This window comes from Zosterops lateralis (assembly GCF_965231275.1).
Source record: "Zosterops lateralis genome assembly, chromosome: 21".
Classification (NCBI taxonomy): domain Eukaryota; kingdom Metazoa; phylum Chordata; class Aves; order Passeriformes; family Zosteropidae; genus Zosterops; species Zosterops lateralis.
In genome coordinates this window covers 6,005,327-6,022,666 of record NC_139781.1, presented here as the reverse complement: position 1 = coordinate 6,022,666, position 17,340 = coordinate 6,005,327, and the positions used below count along the sequence as shown (strand labels likewise).

At 50.1% G+C, this 17,340-nt stretch overlaps 2 protein-coding genes across 14 annotated transcripts; one reads left to right on the top strand and one right to left on the bottom strand.

Annotated features, from left to right (window-relative positions):
* Positions 1-1,283: 1,283 nt before the first annotated feature.
* FUNDC2 (FUN14 domain containing 2) lies at positions 1,284-7,746 on the top strand. The gene is made up of 5 exons (XM_083876331.1): positions 1,284-1,323; positions 1,762-1,915; positions 3,205-3,280; positions 4,436-4,570; positions 4,989-7,746. The coding sequence occupies exons 1-5, from the start codon at positions 1,305-1,307 to the stop codon at positions 5,064-5,066; spliced, it is 462 nt and encodes a 153-aa protein (XP_083732457.1). The 5' UTR covers positions 1,284-1,304; the 3' UTR covers positions 5,067-7,746.
* A 758-nt stretch (positions 7,747-8,504) lies between these two features.
* Positions 8,505-17,238, bottom strand: LOC310917793 (cx9C motif-containing protein 4-like). Of its 13 annotated transcripts, none has more exons than XR_014591484.1 (7): positions 17,014-17,067; positions 16,658-16,712; positions 13,422-14,340; positions 13,141-13,311; positions 12,934-12,985; positions 11,668-11,734; positions 9,875-9,947 (listed from the first exon to the last, which is right to left on the bottom strand). XR_014591484.1 is itself a non-coding variant. In XM_083876335.1 (5 exons), the coding sequence occupies exons 4-5, from the start codon at positions 11,723-11,725 to the stop codon at positions 9,781-9,783; spliced, it is 225 nt and encodes a 74-aa protein (XP_083732461.1). In that variant the 5' UTR covers positions 11,726-11,734; positions 15,302-15,434; positions 16,658-16,712; positions 17,014-17,238; the 3' UTR covers positions 8,505-9,780. The 13 variants fall into 13 exon arrangements, 6 of the variants coding, with proteins under 6 accessions (XP_083732461.1, XP_083732459.1, XP_083732460.1 ...); XR_014591485.1 differs by having other exon boundaries at positions 13,422-14,491; positions 17,014-17,062; XR_014591486.1 differs by having other exon boundaries at positions 13,422-14,295; positions 17,014-17,032.
* Between the last annotated feature and the right edge of the window lie 102 nt (positions 17,239-17,340).

Sequence of the window (17,340 nt, the reverse complement as noted above, 5' to 3'; positions counted from 1 at the left end):
GCAGATCCCAACACGTCCCCTCCTACGTGCAAGGGGCAACGAGGTGCTGGGATGTTTACTAAGGGGATGTCCTGACCAGGGCAGATGAATGCTGCTGTTAGTTCCTAGAAGAGTTTTTAGTTCCTAGAAGAGTGTTTGTAACTCTACCCTTCCCACGCTGCCTGTGCTCCTGCTCTTGCTCACACACTGTTTTTCATTAACCCCCAAATGAGGAAATGTGGGTGAAATTTCCTGTGTCACAATCTCGCCATGAGAATTTTTTTTTTTTCCCTGCTTGTTGTGTCTCAGGATTTCCATCTTTGCTATGCCCTCGGCAGCTGCATCCCCAGCTGGGAAGTAGATGGCATTTGTTTTACAGGAGCTCAAGTGAGTAAATGTGCCCCTCTCTCTCGGGTTGGGTTTCTCACCCGAGATTGAGGTTGTTTAAAGTCCTTGGCCCTCTAAAAGCCCCGAGTCGTGTCGCAAGAAAAAAGCGGAGTCTTCAAGGCCTTGTTTTCAGGTTTCTTGTGTTATTATTTGATATCTCAGAATTTTCTCCGCTCCCAGCCAAGGTCTGGACAGCAGCGAAGACATGAGGCAACTGACTGCAGATGGAGCATTGCTTTGCTTTTATACAGATAGCTACATGTTGGTTATTTACAATTTTATACCAATACCTAGTGCTCACACTAAAAGGGTCATTTCTACTCTGACCCAATCCACCCTAACTACCTTGTGTCATCACCACCTCAGAAGATGGAGGATGAGGAAGAAGGAGAGGAACATGAGGTACCACCCTAATTCCTCCATTTTGTCCTCCCACTTACCTCTATTCTAAGAACCCCAAAACTACTAAATCTTTCATCTTGTGCTGTGCTAAACTAGGTTGGATATCAGGAAGAAGTTTTTTACAGAAAGGGTGATAAAGTACTGGACTGCCCTGCCCGGGGAGGAGGTGTAGTCACCACCCCTGGATGTGTTTAAAGCAGACTGGATGTGGCACTGGGGGCCAGGGTTTAGTTGAGGTGCCAGGGCTGGGCTGGACTCGGTGATCTTGGAGGTCCCTTCCAACCTGGTGATTATGTGGTTCTGTGAATTCTGTGACTGATTCCCCGCACCAGCTTCATGTGCCCGTCCCCGCCTCTCTCCCCGTGTGTGCCCATCTCTCCACCCCTGTCCCGGCCCGTCTTCCCTGCAGTCCCTTTTCCCCTCAGCCCTCTCCCCCCGTCCCGGCCCGTCTCCCCTCATCCCTCTCCCTTCGCCCCCTCAGGCGCGTTCCCGGTGACGCGCGCGGTGCCCGCGCCTGCGCGGAGCGCAGCGGCGTCATGGCGGTGCCGGGCGGAGGTGGGCTGGGCCGGGCTGGCCGGGGATGGCTCGGGGCTCGGGGCACCGGGCGCGGGTCTCCCCACCCCTCTCCCCTGGCAGCGGGTGCCCGGCTCCCCCAGCTCGGCCTCTCCGCTGCACAGCGCGGTGTCGTTCCCTTTGCACCGCGCAGCGGCGGCTGCCGGGGCCGGGCCCCGCTCTGAGGGCCCGAAGGGGCGGCTCTGGGTCCCCATCCCCGGCCGCTCTGCCAGGGGCGGCCCCGAGGGGGTGAGGGGTCCCGGGCACGGGGTGCCGGAGGCCCTGGGAGGGGCTGAGGGAGCTGGGAATGCCCGGAGAGCGGGGGAGCGGCAGTCCCCGTGGGCTGTGTGTGTGGGCACGGCTCCCGCGGGGAGGCAGCGGGCGGCTGCAGGGGGCTGCGGTACGGGAGTGCCGGCACTGAGCCTCTGCAGGTGCCTGCAGGTGCCAAGGACGACACATTCAGCACAGTGCTGGACCTGGCGGAGTACACCAAGAACCGGCCCTGGTGGCGCAAGATCTTCGCCCCCAACTCGGGGTCGAGCGCTGAGAAATACAATGTGGCCACGCAGCTGGTGATCGGAGGGGTCACAGGATGGTAAGAGGTGCCGGGGCTGCCCTTGCTGCTCACGGCAGGCGCCGGCTGGGGTTTGGGGTCACGCTGACAGCTGCTGGGTGGTCATTTGGCAGTCGTTCAGAGAAGGCGGGTGCTCAGCCCGCTGTCTTGTTCCCTGGCACGGGCTGCCGAGATCGGGGATCTCTTAAATCCTCTCTGTAACTTGAAGAACTGAGGCTGTCTCGAAGGGAAGAAAATTGCACCAGTCTGTAATTATTTTTAACTTCTGACAAAAAGTGGTGCTGTTGAATTAGGACAGGCAGATGTGAACTCCTTGAAACAAGGATGCCTTCTACACTAGAGGTGGATGTGCTTCAGGTGTCTGCATTAAAAACCTCCTGGGGTCGCAGTTCCCGGGGTTTCCTGTCACTTGTAGCTGGAACTGAGTGTGGCTCTGTTTGCAACTTCATTCCCACAGCATCGTTTGAGTTGAAAATTTTGTGTAATCACTGCTTTGCCTCTTACCATGCCCCTCATCTTCATCTGGCAACAGGGGAATTGTTTAACAGTGTGTGACAGAGTGGCTGCCTCTCTCTTGTATCTTCACTAAGTGTATTCAGAAGTGGGTAAAGGCAGGTTGCTGTGTTGTTTGCAGTGTTCATAAGAAAACCGTGTTCACAGGAAAGTGTGGTTTGGGTGGCACAACACACCAGCCTGTGGCTGCATGACTGAGCAATGGGGTGGTGCTGGCTGCAGTTCTGGTGGCTGCAGGAATGTTTTTCATGTTGAAAGCAGGTAACCCATTTTGGAGACCCATATAGCCTGCTGTGTGCTTGTTCCATCTTTTTTCTCTTCTGAGACATGAAAAAGTAAAGTAAGTAGTTGTTTGCTGCTTACTTTACAAATAAGTAAGAAAGAGGCTTGTGATTTGCTCCCCATGCTCTATCATGGAGCAGCACATGTGCTCCCTAATTTCCCCTCAGAGATTATACCAGTTAAAAAAATGAAAACATCAAAATGTAAAATCACTTGTTGATTTTGGTGAAATCACAGGTTTCTGGTTACTCTTTTGGGAGAAGGATGAGGTTGAAGAGATAAGAATCCAACTGAAAAAGGCTGGAATGTGACAGCACAACGTGAAAAGCTATAAAGCATCACTTTTGGCTGGGTGCAAATCCTTCTCTCTGGTTGCACATGGGTTTCTTCTGGTGCTTATCAGGCTGTCTCCAGTCTTGGGTAACCCCTGCCAAAGGCAGCCTTGCCTGTGGGAAGCATCATGAGTTGTGTGTGTGGTGTTTCATTCTCCTGACTGAATCCTGGTTGATTTGTAGGTGCACTGGATTCATCTTCCAGAAAGTTGGAAAACTGGCAGCGACAGCAGTGGGAGGAGGCTTTTTCCTACTTCAGGTGTGTATGAACAGCAGCCCAAGGCTTTCTGAGAGCTGTGCTGCTGGGGACAAAGGTCTCTCTAGGAACCACTGCCTCTTGGGACACGTGGAGTCACCCCCCCCCCCCCTCTGCCAGGGGCTTTGTGTGGCTGTGAATGCCAAGGGTTTGTGTTCTCCAGGGTACATGGGTGCAACAGCAAAGCAGGGTCAGTGTGCACAGACTCCAGGATTGCCAGTGCACATCCACTGAGGATTTGTTACCAAAGGCCAGGCCACAGGCACAGGAGAGCTGTTACTGCAAGGGCACCTGAGTGGAGCCTTCAGCTGCAGGGAGCCATGCTGCTGCTGCTGCAGGACAGGCTAATCTACTGAGTCCTGTGGCTGTGGACACAGTGTCCCTGGAGGAACACCCCTGGGTGTCAAGAAGGATTTATCCATATCTGTGATATGCTTCCTGCCAACCTGGCTTCCTGAGGAGTCCAGCCAGCACAGATGGGGCTTGCTGTAAAGCACTGGGGAAGAGGAGAGAAAGGAGATCTTTCTCTGTCCTCTGCCATTTCTGCTGGCTTCCAGGAGCTCTGGCATTGAGGGAAGCGGCTCAGATATATTCATGTATCTGGTGCATCCTGGAGCAGGTAGAGCAGCTCCCAGGCCTTGTTTAGCTCTCACCTGCTCCTCAGGCAGACAGGGCTTGTGTGTGACTCACTCTCCCTCCCTCTCCTGGTTCTGCTTGTTCTGCTGAAAGTTAAAAGTTTGCTCTGGGCAGAGGGAGTTCCACAGCTGAATCACTCTGAGCAGATCAAATAGTTTCAGAGGAACGGGCTATTAATATCTGTGTCCACCCACAGCAGCAAGAGAACTGCAGGGAGTCCCAACAATATCCCTGGCAGTTGTGAGGGGGAGGTGATGCCAGCTTTACACTGGGGAAGAGAGGCTGCAGCAGGCTAAGCTGCAGTGTGTGCCCAGCTGTTGGGGGATTACTGTGGGACACAGATGTTGCAGAACACTTGACACAGCTCCAGGGGTGGTTGTTCTGTCCAATTTTTAAGCCATGTGCCCACTGGACCAGTGAGTGGGAGGTGGCTGTGATCAGGGGAGGTGGGTGAACAAGGGGTCTGCTTAGCTGTGGTCATGCAGGACTTCAGGGACTTTTTTCTAATCCTCCAAACTCCAGGTTGCAAACCACACGGGATACATCAAGGTGGACTGGAATCTAGTACAACGGGACATGGACAAAGCCAAACAGCAGCTGAAATTTCACACCAGTGGTAATAAAATCCATCCAGAAGTGAAAAGCAGAGTGGATGAGGTGAGACAGCTCTCCCAAGGGCATGTGCTGAGGGGACAGCAGAAAACGGGATTGAATCCTGAACTGTTATGGATGTTCAGTTGTGCAAATACAAGGAGGGAATTCTTGCTTGACAGCAAAATGGGAGAGATGGCAAAAGCTGTGGGCGTTGTCTACCTAGAGTTTAGGAAGACATAATTTCCCGCAGCATTTTCCTGGAGGACCTGGCTGCTTGTGGCTGAGCAGGGTGAAGATCTGGCTGTGTGCTGGTGCAGTTAGGGAGGGGAGGTCATTAGGAAGTTTTCCCAAATCTGAGCAGTGGCATCTCTGTGAGCACCACTTGCCTTGAAGAACAGCCTGAGGAATTTCTTCTTAGCAGGAGGGTCAGTGAGTGGCCTGATGTTGTTGAACACTGTTGTCTCTTCTCACCCCTGCTTAGGTGATCATATTTCTGAAGAAGAATGTTATCCTGACTGGAGGGTTTGCTGGAGGATTCCTGCTGGGAATGGCATCCTAGAAGCTGCACTCTGCTCTCATGCCCAACCTCCCTTCCCCTCCTCTACTGCTATCTTTCACTTAGAAGTCAAAGGATGTTGCCAACAGACTCAGTCCCATCTACTCACAGGTTCCAGCCCTTATTTCTTACAATGCTGCTTCTGATTTCCACCTTTTTCTTCTGTCTGGGCTGTTAGTGTGCTGGGGTTGTTCTGGAAGATTACAACTCCCAGCGTATCATGATTTCTCACCAAATATGCCCAGTCTCAAATTTTCAGATGAGTTTCAACTTCATAAAAATGTAGTGGCAGAGAAACCTCTTAAATGTGCTTCTTCCAGGTGCTCAGGACTGTTATGTGTACCTTTGTCTGCCAGTATCTGTGTCAAACAGCTGTCAGCTCTTCACCACAATTCAGCTTTCTGTATTCCTGCCCTGGTACCTGGAAAACCTCTGCTTCCCTCTGCAAAGAGATGGTCTGTGCAATCCAAAATGTGGTTGACTGTCCTGGGGTGGATGCAGAAGTGTCAAAGGACAGCCTGAGCTGTGTCCAGGACAGGGGAATGTGGATTTTCCTGCCCTCCCCCTGCTGTTGCACTGCACATAGATGGCCATTTGGCTTTGTCTCTGCTGGTATCCTTCCCCATACTGGAGTTGCAGCACTGGCCCTGCTGATGGAAACTGAGCACTGAGGCTGATTATCCAGGCCCTTTCCTCATCATGTGTTCTGAAAGGCACAGAGTTCTGTGCTGTAGAGCCACCTGACTGCTCAGCCTTTGGGGCTCTCTCTTGCTTCCAGCAGGCCCAACCTGGCTGTGTCAGGTGGGGGCATTTCAGCTGTGCCACCCACTGTAAATCACTCCGGGCCTCTGACTGGGGTTCCCATGTCTGCCACGACTTTCTCTGGTCGCTTTGGTGTTGGTGATGCTCTTTGAGCTGTAACCATGTGGGACAGGATTGTAGACAGGAAGTGTATCCATGCCTAGGGTACATTGTACTGGTCCAGGTCCCTCTTGCCAGCTGTACCGGAGAAAGGGGGATGATGTGAAATCTGGAGTGCAGTCCTTTAGCTGCCTCTTGAAGAGCACAGATTCCTTCTCACTGGTCTCTGTAAGCAGCTGAAATGGCAAAACTTTGGTGAAAGCCAGACCATGCTCCTGTGAGAGCAGTTCATTCGAATATTTCCATCTCAGTTATGTTCCTTCCTTCTTTGTGTTTGCCATTTCCACAAGAAAAGCTGTTTGCTTAATTCCATCAGCTGCAGCCCTTCTCCTGCAGGCAATGAGGCAGCTCAGGTGCAGAGCTCAGCTGTTTTTGGACATCTGACTCAGCACAGTTGTGTGCAGTACAGACATCCCCCAGAGGTATTCTGTGAGCATAGAGACTTGCCTGACACGTAGTGATGTCCTGTAGCATGGTTAGGTAAGAGTTCTTGCCCAGAATGTGGGGTTTTGTGTGGAAGTCAGCTCATCATTCAATGGGAAACGTGGTAGGCAACAATGACACTTGTGGGTGGGTGGTTTTCAGCACCTGGTTCAGCAGCTGCACCCCATTTCCAGTACTGTGCAATGGCTTTGTGATCTGCTGGAAAGGGGATCTTCCCCTGAGAGCTGCTGGCAGAGCTGAAATGGTGAGTTCTTCCACCAGAGGGTCTGGAATGAGCACTTGGAGTTCGTAATTTCGTTTGAAGTGTCTGTGTAGTACCACATTGATTAAGCTGAGGGTTTTCTCACCTTCAGGATCTGAAAAGAGGCTGCAGATAATCATGAGATAGAAGTTGCTGTCTTTGCTCCTGTCCTCCATACATGGCCAAGGAGAAGGAAAGAGCAGCTGGGCTCACATCCTTCTAACAGTGGCCTTCCTAAAGGCCATCCTGGACTGCAGGAGTGATGGGATGCAGCAAATAGGCCTTCAATAAATTGGTGTTTAGCAGTGGAGTGACAGATGGTGGTGGGGTTTTTTTTGGGATTTGGTTTATTTTTCTGTAGGATCTGCAGGCATGAACATGCATCAGTTGATACACTGGTCTTGCAGGGAATCTCTTGTTCCTGTAGGACAACAGCATTGCTGCTCTTTGGCTGGGTGGGCTGCAGAACACAACTTTTCCTGAGATGCACTGATCTCCACAAAGCTGTCTCCAACGACAAAGCTCAAAGGAAATCATTAACAGACCTTAGGGACGTTTTTCAGGCTCAAGTCAGTCACTATTTCTGCCCAGCCCTAGGTAGGGTGAGTTCTGCTCCAGTTTGCTGCTACAGAGAGAAATGGCCCAGAGAGGGAGCTAAAATGCTTGAATTGCTGCTGAAAGGGGAAACAGTTAACAGATTTATGTTGACTTTGTGTCGAATGTAGGCAGGGAATGGACAAGGACATCAGGATGTGGCAAATCTTTCTGCTGTGCTGGTGTTGGGCTCATGGCTGGCACTGTTTAATGCTGTGGGTCAACACTGGAAGCTTTGATATTCAATCAGTCTCTGTGGGGAGGCATTTTCATTGCTGCAGGTGCCAAGATGAGTTGTCCCTTCCCCTCCCCACTCTTGCTCCTTTTAGTCTTGTTTCAACAACTCCTCTGTTCCCATCTGTTACACTATGGGAAGACTTCAAACACATTAAGCTTTTAAAGTGGTTTTTTATATTGTATGTAAATGCTTGTTGAAGTGATATTTTATTAAACAGTTTTGCTCTAAATGCTTCTCTGTGTGAGGTCTGTTGGTTTCCTGGGAACCAGCACATTCCTGTCTCACTGTGACTGAGGGGAGCACCTGCAGCCAGACCAGCAGCAGGAGTGCAGCAGGTACCACTTGAGGTTGTGGGTTAGTGGTCAACTTGGCAGTGCTGGGAGAATGGATGGACTCAATCTTAAAGGTCTTTTCCAATATAAATGATTCTGTGAGGGCACCAGCCTCCCCTCATCCATGCAGGTAACCTGGGCTATCTTAATAAATCCCTCTCTCTGATCATCCTGGCACCAATCACCCATATTCCCAAGAAGTGGGATGCAGCTAGGGCAGGAGGTGAGTCTGTAGTCAGCCTGAGTTGCCTCTGCTGAGCAAATTTGTTCCACCCGACTTCAAATGGGCATGGAGACAAGGCTACTTCTTTTTCATAGGTACAACAGAAGCCTAAATATATCTTTTTTATCATCTGTTAGTGACTTTTTTTCCAATGTTCCTGCTCAGATAGGGCAAAAGAGAAAAATGAGCTATGTGTCAGTGTTTGAGGGGGTTCACAACATTGTCAACACTTTTTCCTATTTTTCAGGGACAAAAAAAACCCTGTTTTGTCTTAAGGGTTTTTTCTTGGGGAGAGACGGTCATGGCAGAGGAAGACAAGCCCGAAATTATTCTGATCTTCAGCCCCAGTTATAAAAATACCAAGCAGCTTCTATTTAAACATGATCACATGTGGCTCTGGGCTGTGAATGGCAGCCAAGCCACCCTGGCTTGCAGCTCAACAAACAACCCGAGGCCACGGTTTGTTCCAGTCGTTTATTTTGTACCATGGTATTTCAGAGCAGTGAATACAGATGGTTTGCTCTTCTAGGCTTCAATACACACAACTGTTGTGCCTAGACCTCAGTGGTTTATAGAAGCTCTATTTCATAAGTAAGTTGTACTTGATCACAGCACAAAAGTCCTTTACGGCTAGATCTAATACAGAGTTAGGGCCAGTGGGTTGGGAGTCTGATATTTGGGTGCCTGGACTCCTGCTACAGGGGACAGCGAGACAGGCAGCTCTGAAGGGTGGTGCAGGAACCTGTCTATGAGCTCTTCCTACAGGTTACAGGAAATTCTGCTGCGTGGCTGAGAGCTTCTGGAAAGCCATCTCTCCTGTGGTCCAGACACAGCCGGCTTGAGAGTGAGTCTGGAATGCTGTGTGGAAAATAACTGCCTACAACTGCTTGTTCAGTAAGCAGCACCTAAGTCAGTTCTTGGATCTAGCCCAGGGCTCTGTGACAGGCCTTTGGGTATCAGCAGTTTTAACTAGACTTGGATTCAAAGCATATTGCTTCAAGGTGTTCAATTAGACATCAATTTATAAATTTTGTATCAACAGTCAAATCTTCCAAATGAATATTGCTTTTTTAAAAAAATAGCCTATCCCTGTAGCAATCCCTGAATAATATTCCCATAACATCTTTATCATGCAAATAGCAGCGTGTAGGCAATTCAAATATAAAATAAACAACTCTGTCCAGTGGAAAAGTGAGGCACTTAGGCAAAGTGACTTGTAGTCACTCATGATCTATGCAAGACTTAGGAACAATCACCAGACCTGATTCCCATTCTTGAGCTTGAACCACTGGACAGGCAAATGTTGTCTGGAACTACTGCATGGTGGCAGCAATACCTTTGTTGTATCATGATGGGTTTGTTTCATGTTTAAACTCACTCTTCTGAGCTCATTTCCTGTACCTCTCACTCCAGAAGCCAGAATAATTCGGTTCCAATTCTCCATTTTAAGAGCAAGGATGGATTAGAGTAAGGTAAGCATCCTAAAAACATCGAGTTGACATTTCACAGGTGTGATGCAGAGGCAACATAGACTATGTTTTCGTACAGAAAATAAAGTTTGTTAACCAGGCCATATGTTGGTACTGTGTAATGCTTTTTGGTGTGCTGAACGGTGTGTTCCAGGAGCAATCTGGCTTTTCTGAAAGTCTAAAGAAGGCTTGAAAAAACACACACGAGCTCTTCAAGTGAGTCCATGCTCCAGCACCTGCTGGAGCTGCATTGTGTTACTGAGGTGGTGGGGAAATTCCTTCTGAAGCCAACTTAACCTTTTCTCTCTCCCTTTCTTCTCTCTCAAACCCTGAACAACAGATGGATCTGCCCTTGTTCTGAGCGCAGCATTTCCGCATCTCCTGAAGCACAGCTTCACACTTGGACTCCAGGTAGTTGTTAGCTGGAAAATAAGGAGACACCAGGTCTGCAGAGAGGAACAGGCTTTGTTCCCTGAGGGACCACACCTAGCCCAGCTCTTCAGCTGCTTACTGATGCATTCCATCATTTTCTTGCTCACAAAAACCTCTCTTTAGTTCCGGCTATCTAAAGCTGTGGCCAAAGGCTCTCTGAGAGGAGCCCTGCAGGAAGAGACTGAGTGGTTTGAAATAAGAATCACTTGCCTGTCTGCCCAGAAACACAGGGCATGCAGAGCCACCTGCTCTGCCTTGAATGAGTTCTGCAACGACTACACAAGCTGCACTCACACCCACAATGACTTTTAAAAGATTGAAAGAAACAGCAGCAGCATAATGTGAGACACACAGCACCCATGGAGAGCCCAGAAAGCAGCAGTGACCACCTTCTGGTTAATGAGCAAACCACACACTGCTGTGATCACTGGGCTATGAATTCCCTGACTGGGTTGGTGAGTGAACTGTAATGCAAACACAGAGATCACCCCTGAGAAAAAGGCTGTGGTGATTTCTGTGAGCTGGCAGCCCAGGAGGCACAGCAGGCCCCTGGGGAGGAGAGCTGATCTCTCTCTGCCATAACCTGCAGCTGATGAGTGCTCCAAGGCTCTCCTAACTGTCCCTCTGCCCTTGCAGCTTTCTTTCTAAAACTGTAGCTATGTACAGGCACAGCTATCTGTCAAGGATACATTCCTGAAAGTCACATACAGACAGGAAAACACAAAAGAGATTTACAGCAGACATTCAGTCTCACAGAGGAAGCAGCAAGAGCCTTTGGAACAATGCCTTTTGAGAAGTCAGCATCTCCCAAAGGTCCAGCCCCCACCCTCCATCTCACACACTGGGTACAAGGACTGTGCAGTCCTCAGTTAAGGCTCTGTACTTTAATTTTTACAGGGGAAAATTGCTTTGCTCTCTGTCAACTCAGCTACTTCATCTGTGCACATCAGACAGTTCCACAGCACAATACAGGAACAGCAGCACTCCAAAATGACAGTTTGAGCAGCAGTGACAGTGAACTGTACATGCAGCAAAGAGCTCCTTTGCTAACACTTAACCATTCAGATCAACACTGTACACAAACCTACACAGACAAAACACTTGGAATAACTTCCACAACTGTTATAAAAGGAACATTGTCATAGATGGGACCAAAACAGGGTCAACCATCAGCTTTTAAGTGCAGTAGTACAGGGAGAGAAGGTCATCCTTCATGGGAAAATGCTCTAGACAAATGCTGAGGACATGACACCATCTCATACCTCAAGAACAGATCACCTAACCTGACAGACTGACAGACTTCTGTCTTACCTGCTCTTGAAACACCCCTGGAGCAGCTCTGCAGTCTTCTCATACAATCCACCTACTCCCTCACTAACCACACACTGTAAGAGAGCTTATTATAAAGTCTAGCTCTCCCTGCCCACAGCTGAGTCCCAAAAATACACCTGGGATCTCACTGCCAGCATGGAGAACACTCTCCAAGCATATTACTGTTATTAATGTTCTGTTTTATGCTAATGATGTCTCATTATTTACATTTAAGCTCAAAGCAATTCTATTAAAATCAGACATTATAATTTTGTTCATTTTGCAACCAGGAGATGCTCATGTGCTTCGTTCCTTCTGGTGAAAGGACAACAAGGTTAAGTGAAAAGAATTAAGTTCCACCAAAAATCAAGACACCAAAGACAAAATGGCACTGGTTACCTTGCAAGCATTTCTGTATTTCACAGGCTTGTTTCTGGCAGGGGTCCTTCCGGGGCATGTTCAGGAACTAAAATGATAGAAAAATGTTACTGTAGGTCAAGGTTCTTTTCAGGGTGTGGGGGAAAGACAATGTCCTACAGCCACATCTTTCAGGAGCTCCCAATTTCCCCCACTGTCATCACTGAGAAAACATCTACTGCTGCTTGCAGGTCCCTGCCAACATACACAAGAACTCTCTATGTGTCTGGCTAAAAGATGATGATGGAGACAATGAACAGGGGAAGGTTTATGTCACTAAGTTTAAAACCCTTTTTCTTTTCTCTAGTTAAAATGTGTCCTTTTCCACTTGGGTGTACAAAGATTCCAGAAAAGATTCAAATTAACACTGCTGACTAAATTTTAAGAGTTTTCTATCCCTAGACCTTATACTGAGACATGTATTTATGTGAAATCCACCTCTGTGAGCTTTACACAACCAAGGATTTGGTGGCAAGTCATGGAACTGCAGCTGCAGAAGGCATTTAAAAAAAACAATCAACCAAACAACTCAGTTGTGTAACATGCCATAAAGCCAACAAGAACTTTTGAAATTTTGTTTAAGGAGAAAGTCTCTTGGAAATCCTCTCCCTCTGTCCAAAAAACCCCTCAACCAGATTGGAGGACAGCTCCATCTTGTTCATATCCATTATAAAAGGATTTCAGACACTCAAGTTGATTTTTCTGCAGCTGTGACACCTGTAACTGAGTCAGTGTAAGATCAAAAGCCAAGCAAAAGCTGGTGGTACAAGTAGTTGAACGGGAGACCTCTAAGGAAAGCACCAGTGTCACCAAACGTGGTGGTGAGACTGAACCCTCTGAGCCATAGTTCAGCCTCTGCTCAGAGCTGGGAGCTGCTGCCTGTCCAGTTTCTGACAAGTCACCAGCCCACAGCAGTTTGCAGTATCACTAGGGCATCATTTGCAGCATCCTGGCCAAATTCCACCTCGGGCAATTGCTTTCTGCCTACCTAGAACTCCCCCTGATGTTTCACTGGGTCACAATACTCCTCTTCACTGCCTGTCCTAAACTCTTGTGTGATGTTGCTGCGTGTTAACTGCTTCCACCTCAAAGGTGGCTGCATTTCAGTGGAGAGAGAACCTTTTATTGTACAAAACAGACAATGGCATCTTCCTAGAGCCACTGCTCCTGAAAGACAAAAATTCATATTAAAGAAAGACTGGGAGTAAACAGTGCACAGTGCAAAGCAGGGGTAATGTCTGCACATACCAGATTAATCCCCAGGCACGAGTTTAAGCAGCAGTTCTTCAACACCACCAAGCTGAAAGTGACAAGGAAAAGTTCAATACGTCTACAGTTACCGTGGTTGAGCTAATGGACTTTTCAACAAAATAACAGTCCTTTGCCGTCCCTCAAGGATCTCAAATGACTTCACAAACAGGCATGACTATGGTCTATTGTCGCCACCATCCTTACCATGAGATGGTGCTCTATCTCCCAAACGCGAGAGTTACTATCCCTGTACTGCTCACCCTGGGACAGCTGCCACATGTGAGGCAGCCGGGATGGGGGGAGCTGGCTGGGTCGCAGCGCCTCACCCAGGGGAACCTGAACTCTTTGGATCCGAGCCCTCAGCATACCTTCCTCCTGGGGGGAAAGTAACAAACAGAGCAGGCAGTTACTGGCAGAGGCACCTGAACACACAGCAACGCTACTACAACCAACGAGGGGGAGAAGCTCAAAGCGCACAAACTTGCCTCTTCCGCAGCCACGAGCCAGGTTTTGCGGTGCTCATCGCAGTAAACCCCCACGCGGCGCACCCAGAGCCGCACCGGAGGAGCGCCAGCCTCCCCTCCCTCTGCCATCCCTGGGGCAGCTCAGGTGTTCGGCATCGGCCCGCGGGCTGCACACGCCGCCTCTTTAGCTCCGAGCACATTCACGGGGGGAGCTCCCGGAGCCGGCAGACAGGTGGTGTCTGACTTCTCGGATCTGATGCTACTACGTGCGGAAAAACGTCCCTAAAAGTCAGCTCGGGAGGCTGAGGTGGTGCCTGAGCCAGAGGAAACGTCAGGCCAAGTCGTACAGCGGGACGCGAGTGCCGGGTGGCATCGGTAAGGCATTCTGGGGCAAAAGGTGCTATTGGTACAGAGTTAAACCCTGGGAGTACTGGCTTTGCTCATTCCGCTAACAGTCCTATTAACAGTCTTTGTGTAAAACGAAGGGGGGGATAAATGAGGTGCTCTAAATCCCAAAAGCAAAACTCGTGACCAGCAGTGAGGTGAGCTTAACAGGAACGAAGATCACTCTGGAGACAAAGCACAGAGCTCGGTGTGCAGGACTCTCATCTTTGGAGCTCGCAGAGCTGTCGGGGCGCAGGGTCCTTTGTCTCATCTCTCAGGGGTGGCAGCACTGTCCGTTCACACCCAAACTCCTCGGGGGCAGCACTCAGGACTGCGTCGCTCGGCTTTTGGCTGGTCACAGAGAGCCACCGACACGGGCAGAGGAGCTTGGGGCATTGAGGTGGTTCCTGCTACTGTAACTTTTGTTTAACAGCACGTTTATCTGTGTGCCAGTTAGATCGAGCTGAGCCATGAGCAAACTGAGGTCAGGGGAAATGATTCTTTGTGAACCCTAGAAGAGGTAATCAAAATGGTACAGACAGTCTTCATCCTTTATCTAGGTGTAAAGTAGAACAAAGTTAAGCTGTAACACATACAACATCCTCCTGCTATGAAGCAGATGCAATATTCCTTATCCCAGTGAAACACAGTGGTCTTCCGAAAACTTGTAAGGTTATAAGGCATATTTCAAACAGGAGCAAGGAAATCTGGGTACAAAATAAAGGAGGGAAAGTCAGGGAGAGAAAAAAAATAAACTGTTATACATTGGGGTGCATATATAACAGAAAATATTCTTCCATGATGCCTTCCATATCTTACATCAGTGTTTCTCTACCTTTCTGAGCCAAAGGAGCACTCAGCCTTTCTGAGAACAAAACACCAACCACGGATCAGCCTGAACAGCAGCATCACAAAGAAAACTTTGAGGGTTCTTTTATTACTTCTTTTTTTTTTTTTTTCACCCATTCTGTTTCCTTGTTTGATGTGTGGGGATGTGTATGTGCCCTGCACAAAGCACCACTGTTCTGACAGCCATCCTGTGATGAGGGACAGGCATTCCAAGGAATGCCCTGCCAGCTGGACCACTGGCATTTAGAGGAATGTGACAGCAGGCTCACAAGGCCTTCAGGAATTAGGGTTAAGGGGATATTTCTGTAATTGCTTTCCTTTCTGCTTTACCCTAAGCCATGTTACAAATTTAAACCCCTGTGTGGAACTCTGCCCAACAGTGAAATGCAGCAATTGCCTCTGCTCATTTTCAGTCAGCTGAAAGCAATCACCCCAGGTGGAATTCGGCCAGGATACTCTCCTACTCTGCAGTAAACTGCAGAAGGTTCCATCATGATCAGAAATGCCCAAGAACTTGCTTTTATTCCATTCAAAGCTGGAATTTCTATGGGTCATCATCCTCAGAACCAGCAGGCTCAAGACTGGCTCTAGAAACATGTCTCAGTGAGTGAGCTGTGTTTCCTGCTGTAAGTAAACTCTCCTGGAAGGTCTCCTATCCAAATACTGACCTGGTTCAGCCTGGCTGAACTACAGGTGGGAAGATTTAAAGCACAACATGCACATTTGTGTTCGTGGTGAGTGGAGATGGCAGCGATGACAGACACATCCAGGACAACACAACAAGGGCTCGTGCAGAGGACACTGTGCAGAATGGGCAGAGGTTAAAATGTGTGCCATCACCCTTTGCCCCACTGATCTGCCCCCAAGCTTCCCCAGAAGTGCAAAGCTGAAAGGCTCAGTCTGGCCTGTAGAGGTGCCCAGGTAGTGCCACATGGAAAATCCTGAAGTCAGGCAAAACCGTCAGTTGGGTTTGGGGTGGGACAGGAACGGGGTTTGGAGAGGGACAGGTCTGTCTGCAGCACCCAAACACACCAAAGAAACTGGAGATTCCACAAGCACACGCTCAGACAGTGCACCTGAAGACATACACAGTGTCTATTGCTGCAGGTTTGATCAGAAAGCAAAAACAAAGCCTGAAGGAAGACAAGGGTGGAAGGAGAAGAGAGCTTACATATATTTTAAACAAGTTTTCAACCTGGGTTCTCACATTGCTTGCTTCATAAGCTATCAAAAAACCCCCCACAACCAAGAAAAAACCCAACAGCTTAAATGTGCAGGATTGCAGCATCATTCCTTGAGACTTTTAACATTCCCACTAACATAGCTGTAGAAGGCTGAGCTTTCAAAGTGTTGTTTTGGGGAGATTCAAATCCCAATCCCCACGGATATGAATAATACTGGCAGATGTTCTGTCCATCTTAGCATCAGTCTTAGAAGTTTAACACTGTTCTGGGACCTGGATGGATTTCTGAGCCATAATATATGGATAAATGTCAAAATGGCCAGGAGGAGGAATGCAGCTTGTAGTGACAACAATTTATTTGGTTTTAAGTTGGGTACATTAAAATATATTATGGGAACAGTGACAGATATTGCTCCAGATGCTGCTTGGACCACCCCAGAGCTGGAGGTCAGTGTGCTGAACAAACTCACCCTTTACCTTTCTGTTCTAAAAAGCCACTGCTTTTGGAGTTCAGCTGCCATTTAGGCACCAAGGACAAGCACTGTAGATGCTCAGCAGTGCTGTGCTGACAGTTACAGCCCCCAGAGCAAGGCTGGCCATCCCTTCTGTGGGGGACGAGAGCTGCCTGCACACCCCAGGGCTACAGGGGCGCTGAGCCTTCCTGAAAAACCCAGCCCGGCTCCGGCAACAACTCAGGGATCTGATGATCTGGTGACTTAAGGGCATGTGGAGACACTCTAAAGCTTCTTCTCGGGGGTTTGGACTCTACTCTGCCTGGAGCAAGCCCCTGTGACTCCACGCTCCGCTCTGCCCGACCTACTGAGGGGTAGCAGATGCTCACCGACCAGCCGGGCTGTCCAGCAGCGTGGGGAGGGCAGGCCGAGCTTTGGTGGGATCTAAAAAACACAGGAAGACAAAAAAGACGGACATGATGCGGAGGGGGAGGCAGGCGGAGGGGCGGGGAGGGCGAGGGAAGGGACGCAAGAGCCGGGCCGGGGAGCGGGAAGGGCCGCAGGGAAGGGGGTGTGGTGCGGGCTTGGGGCCGGAGCGGCCACGGCGGGGCGGGCGGAAGGATGGCGCAGCACATCGCCGCGGCCGCCGCGTTCCCACCCCGGGCCGGGGCTGCAGGACCGGACGGGCGGGCGGCCCCGGCGTGAGGCGGCCGCGGGCGGGCGGGCCGGGCCCGCCATGACCTACCTGCACCCGCGCCGTGACCGCCGCGCCGCGTGCGCCGCGCTAAGCCGTCCCCCGCCCCCCGGACCCGCCGCCTCCCCGCGCCTGCCCGCAGGCCCCGGAGGCCGGGCCCGGGGCCGAGCCGAGTCGGGTTAAGCCGGGTCGGGCCGGGCCGTTCGGTTCGGGCCCGGCCCCGCCACCCCCCGCCAGTCGGCAGCGGGCATGGGCCGCCGCGCCGAACCCGGGCGGAACCCCGGCGCTGCCGCTCCCGTGGGCGGCACGGCCCTTCCGCCGCGCAGCACCGCTCGCCCGGCCGGAGGCTGCGCCGATTGGCTGGGAGGACCCGAGAGC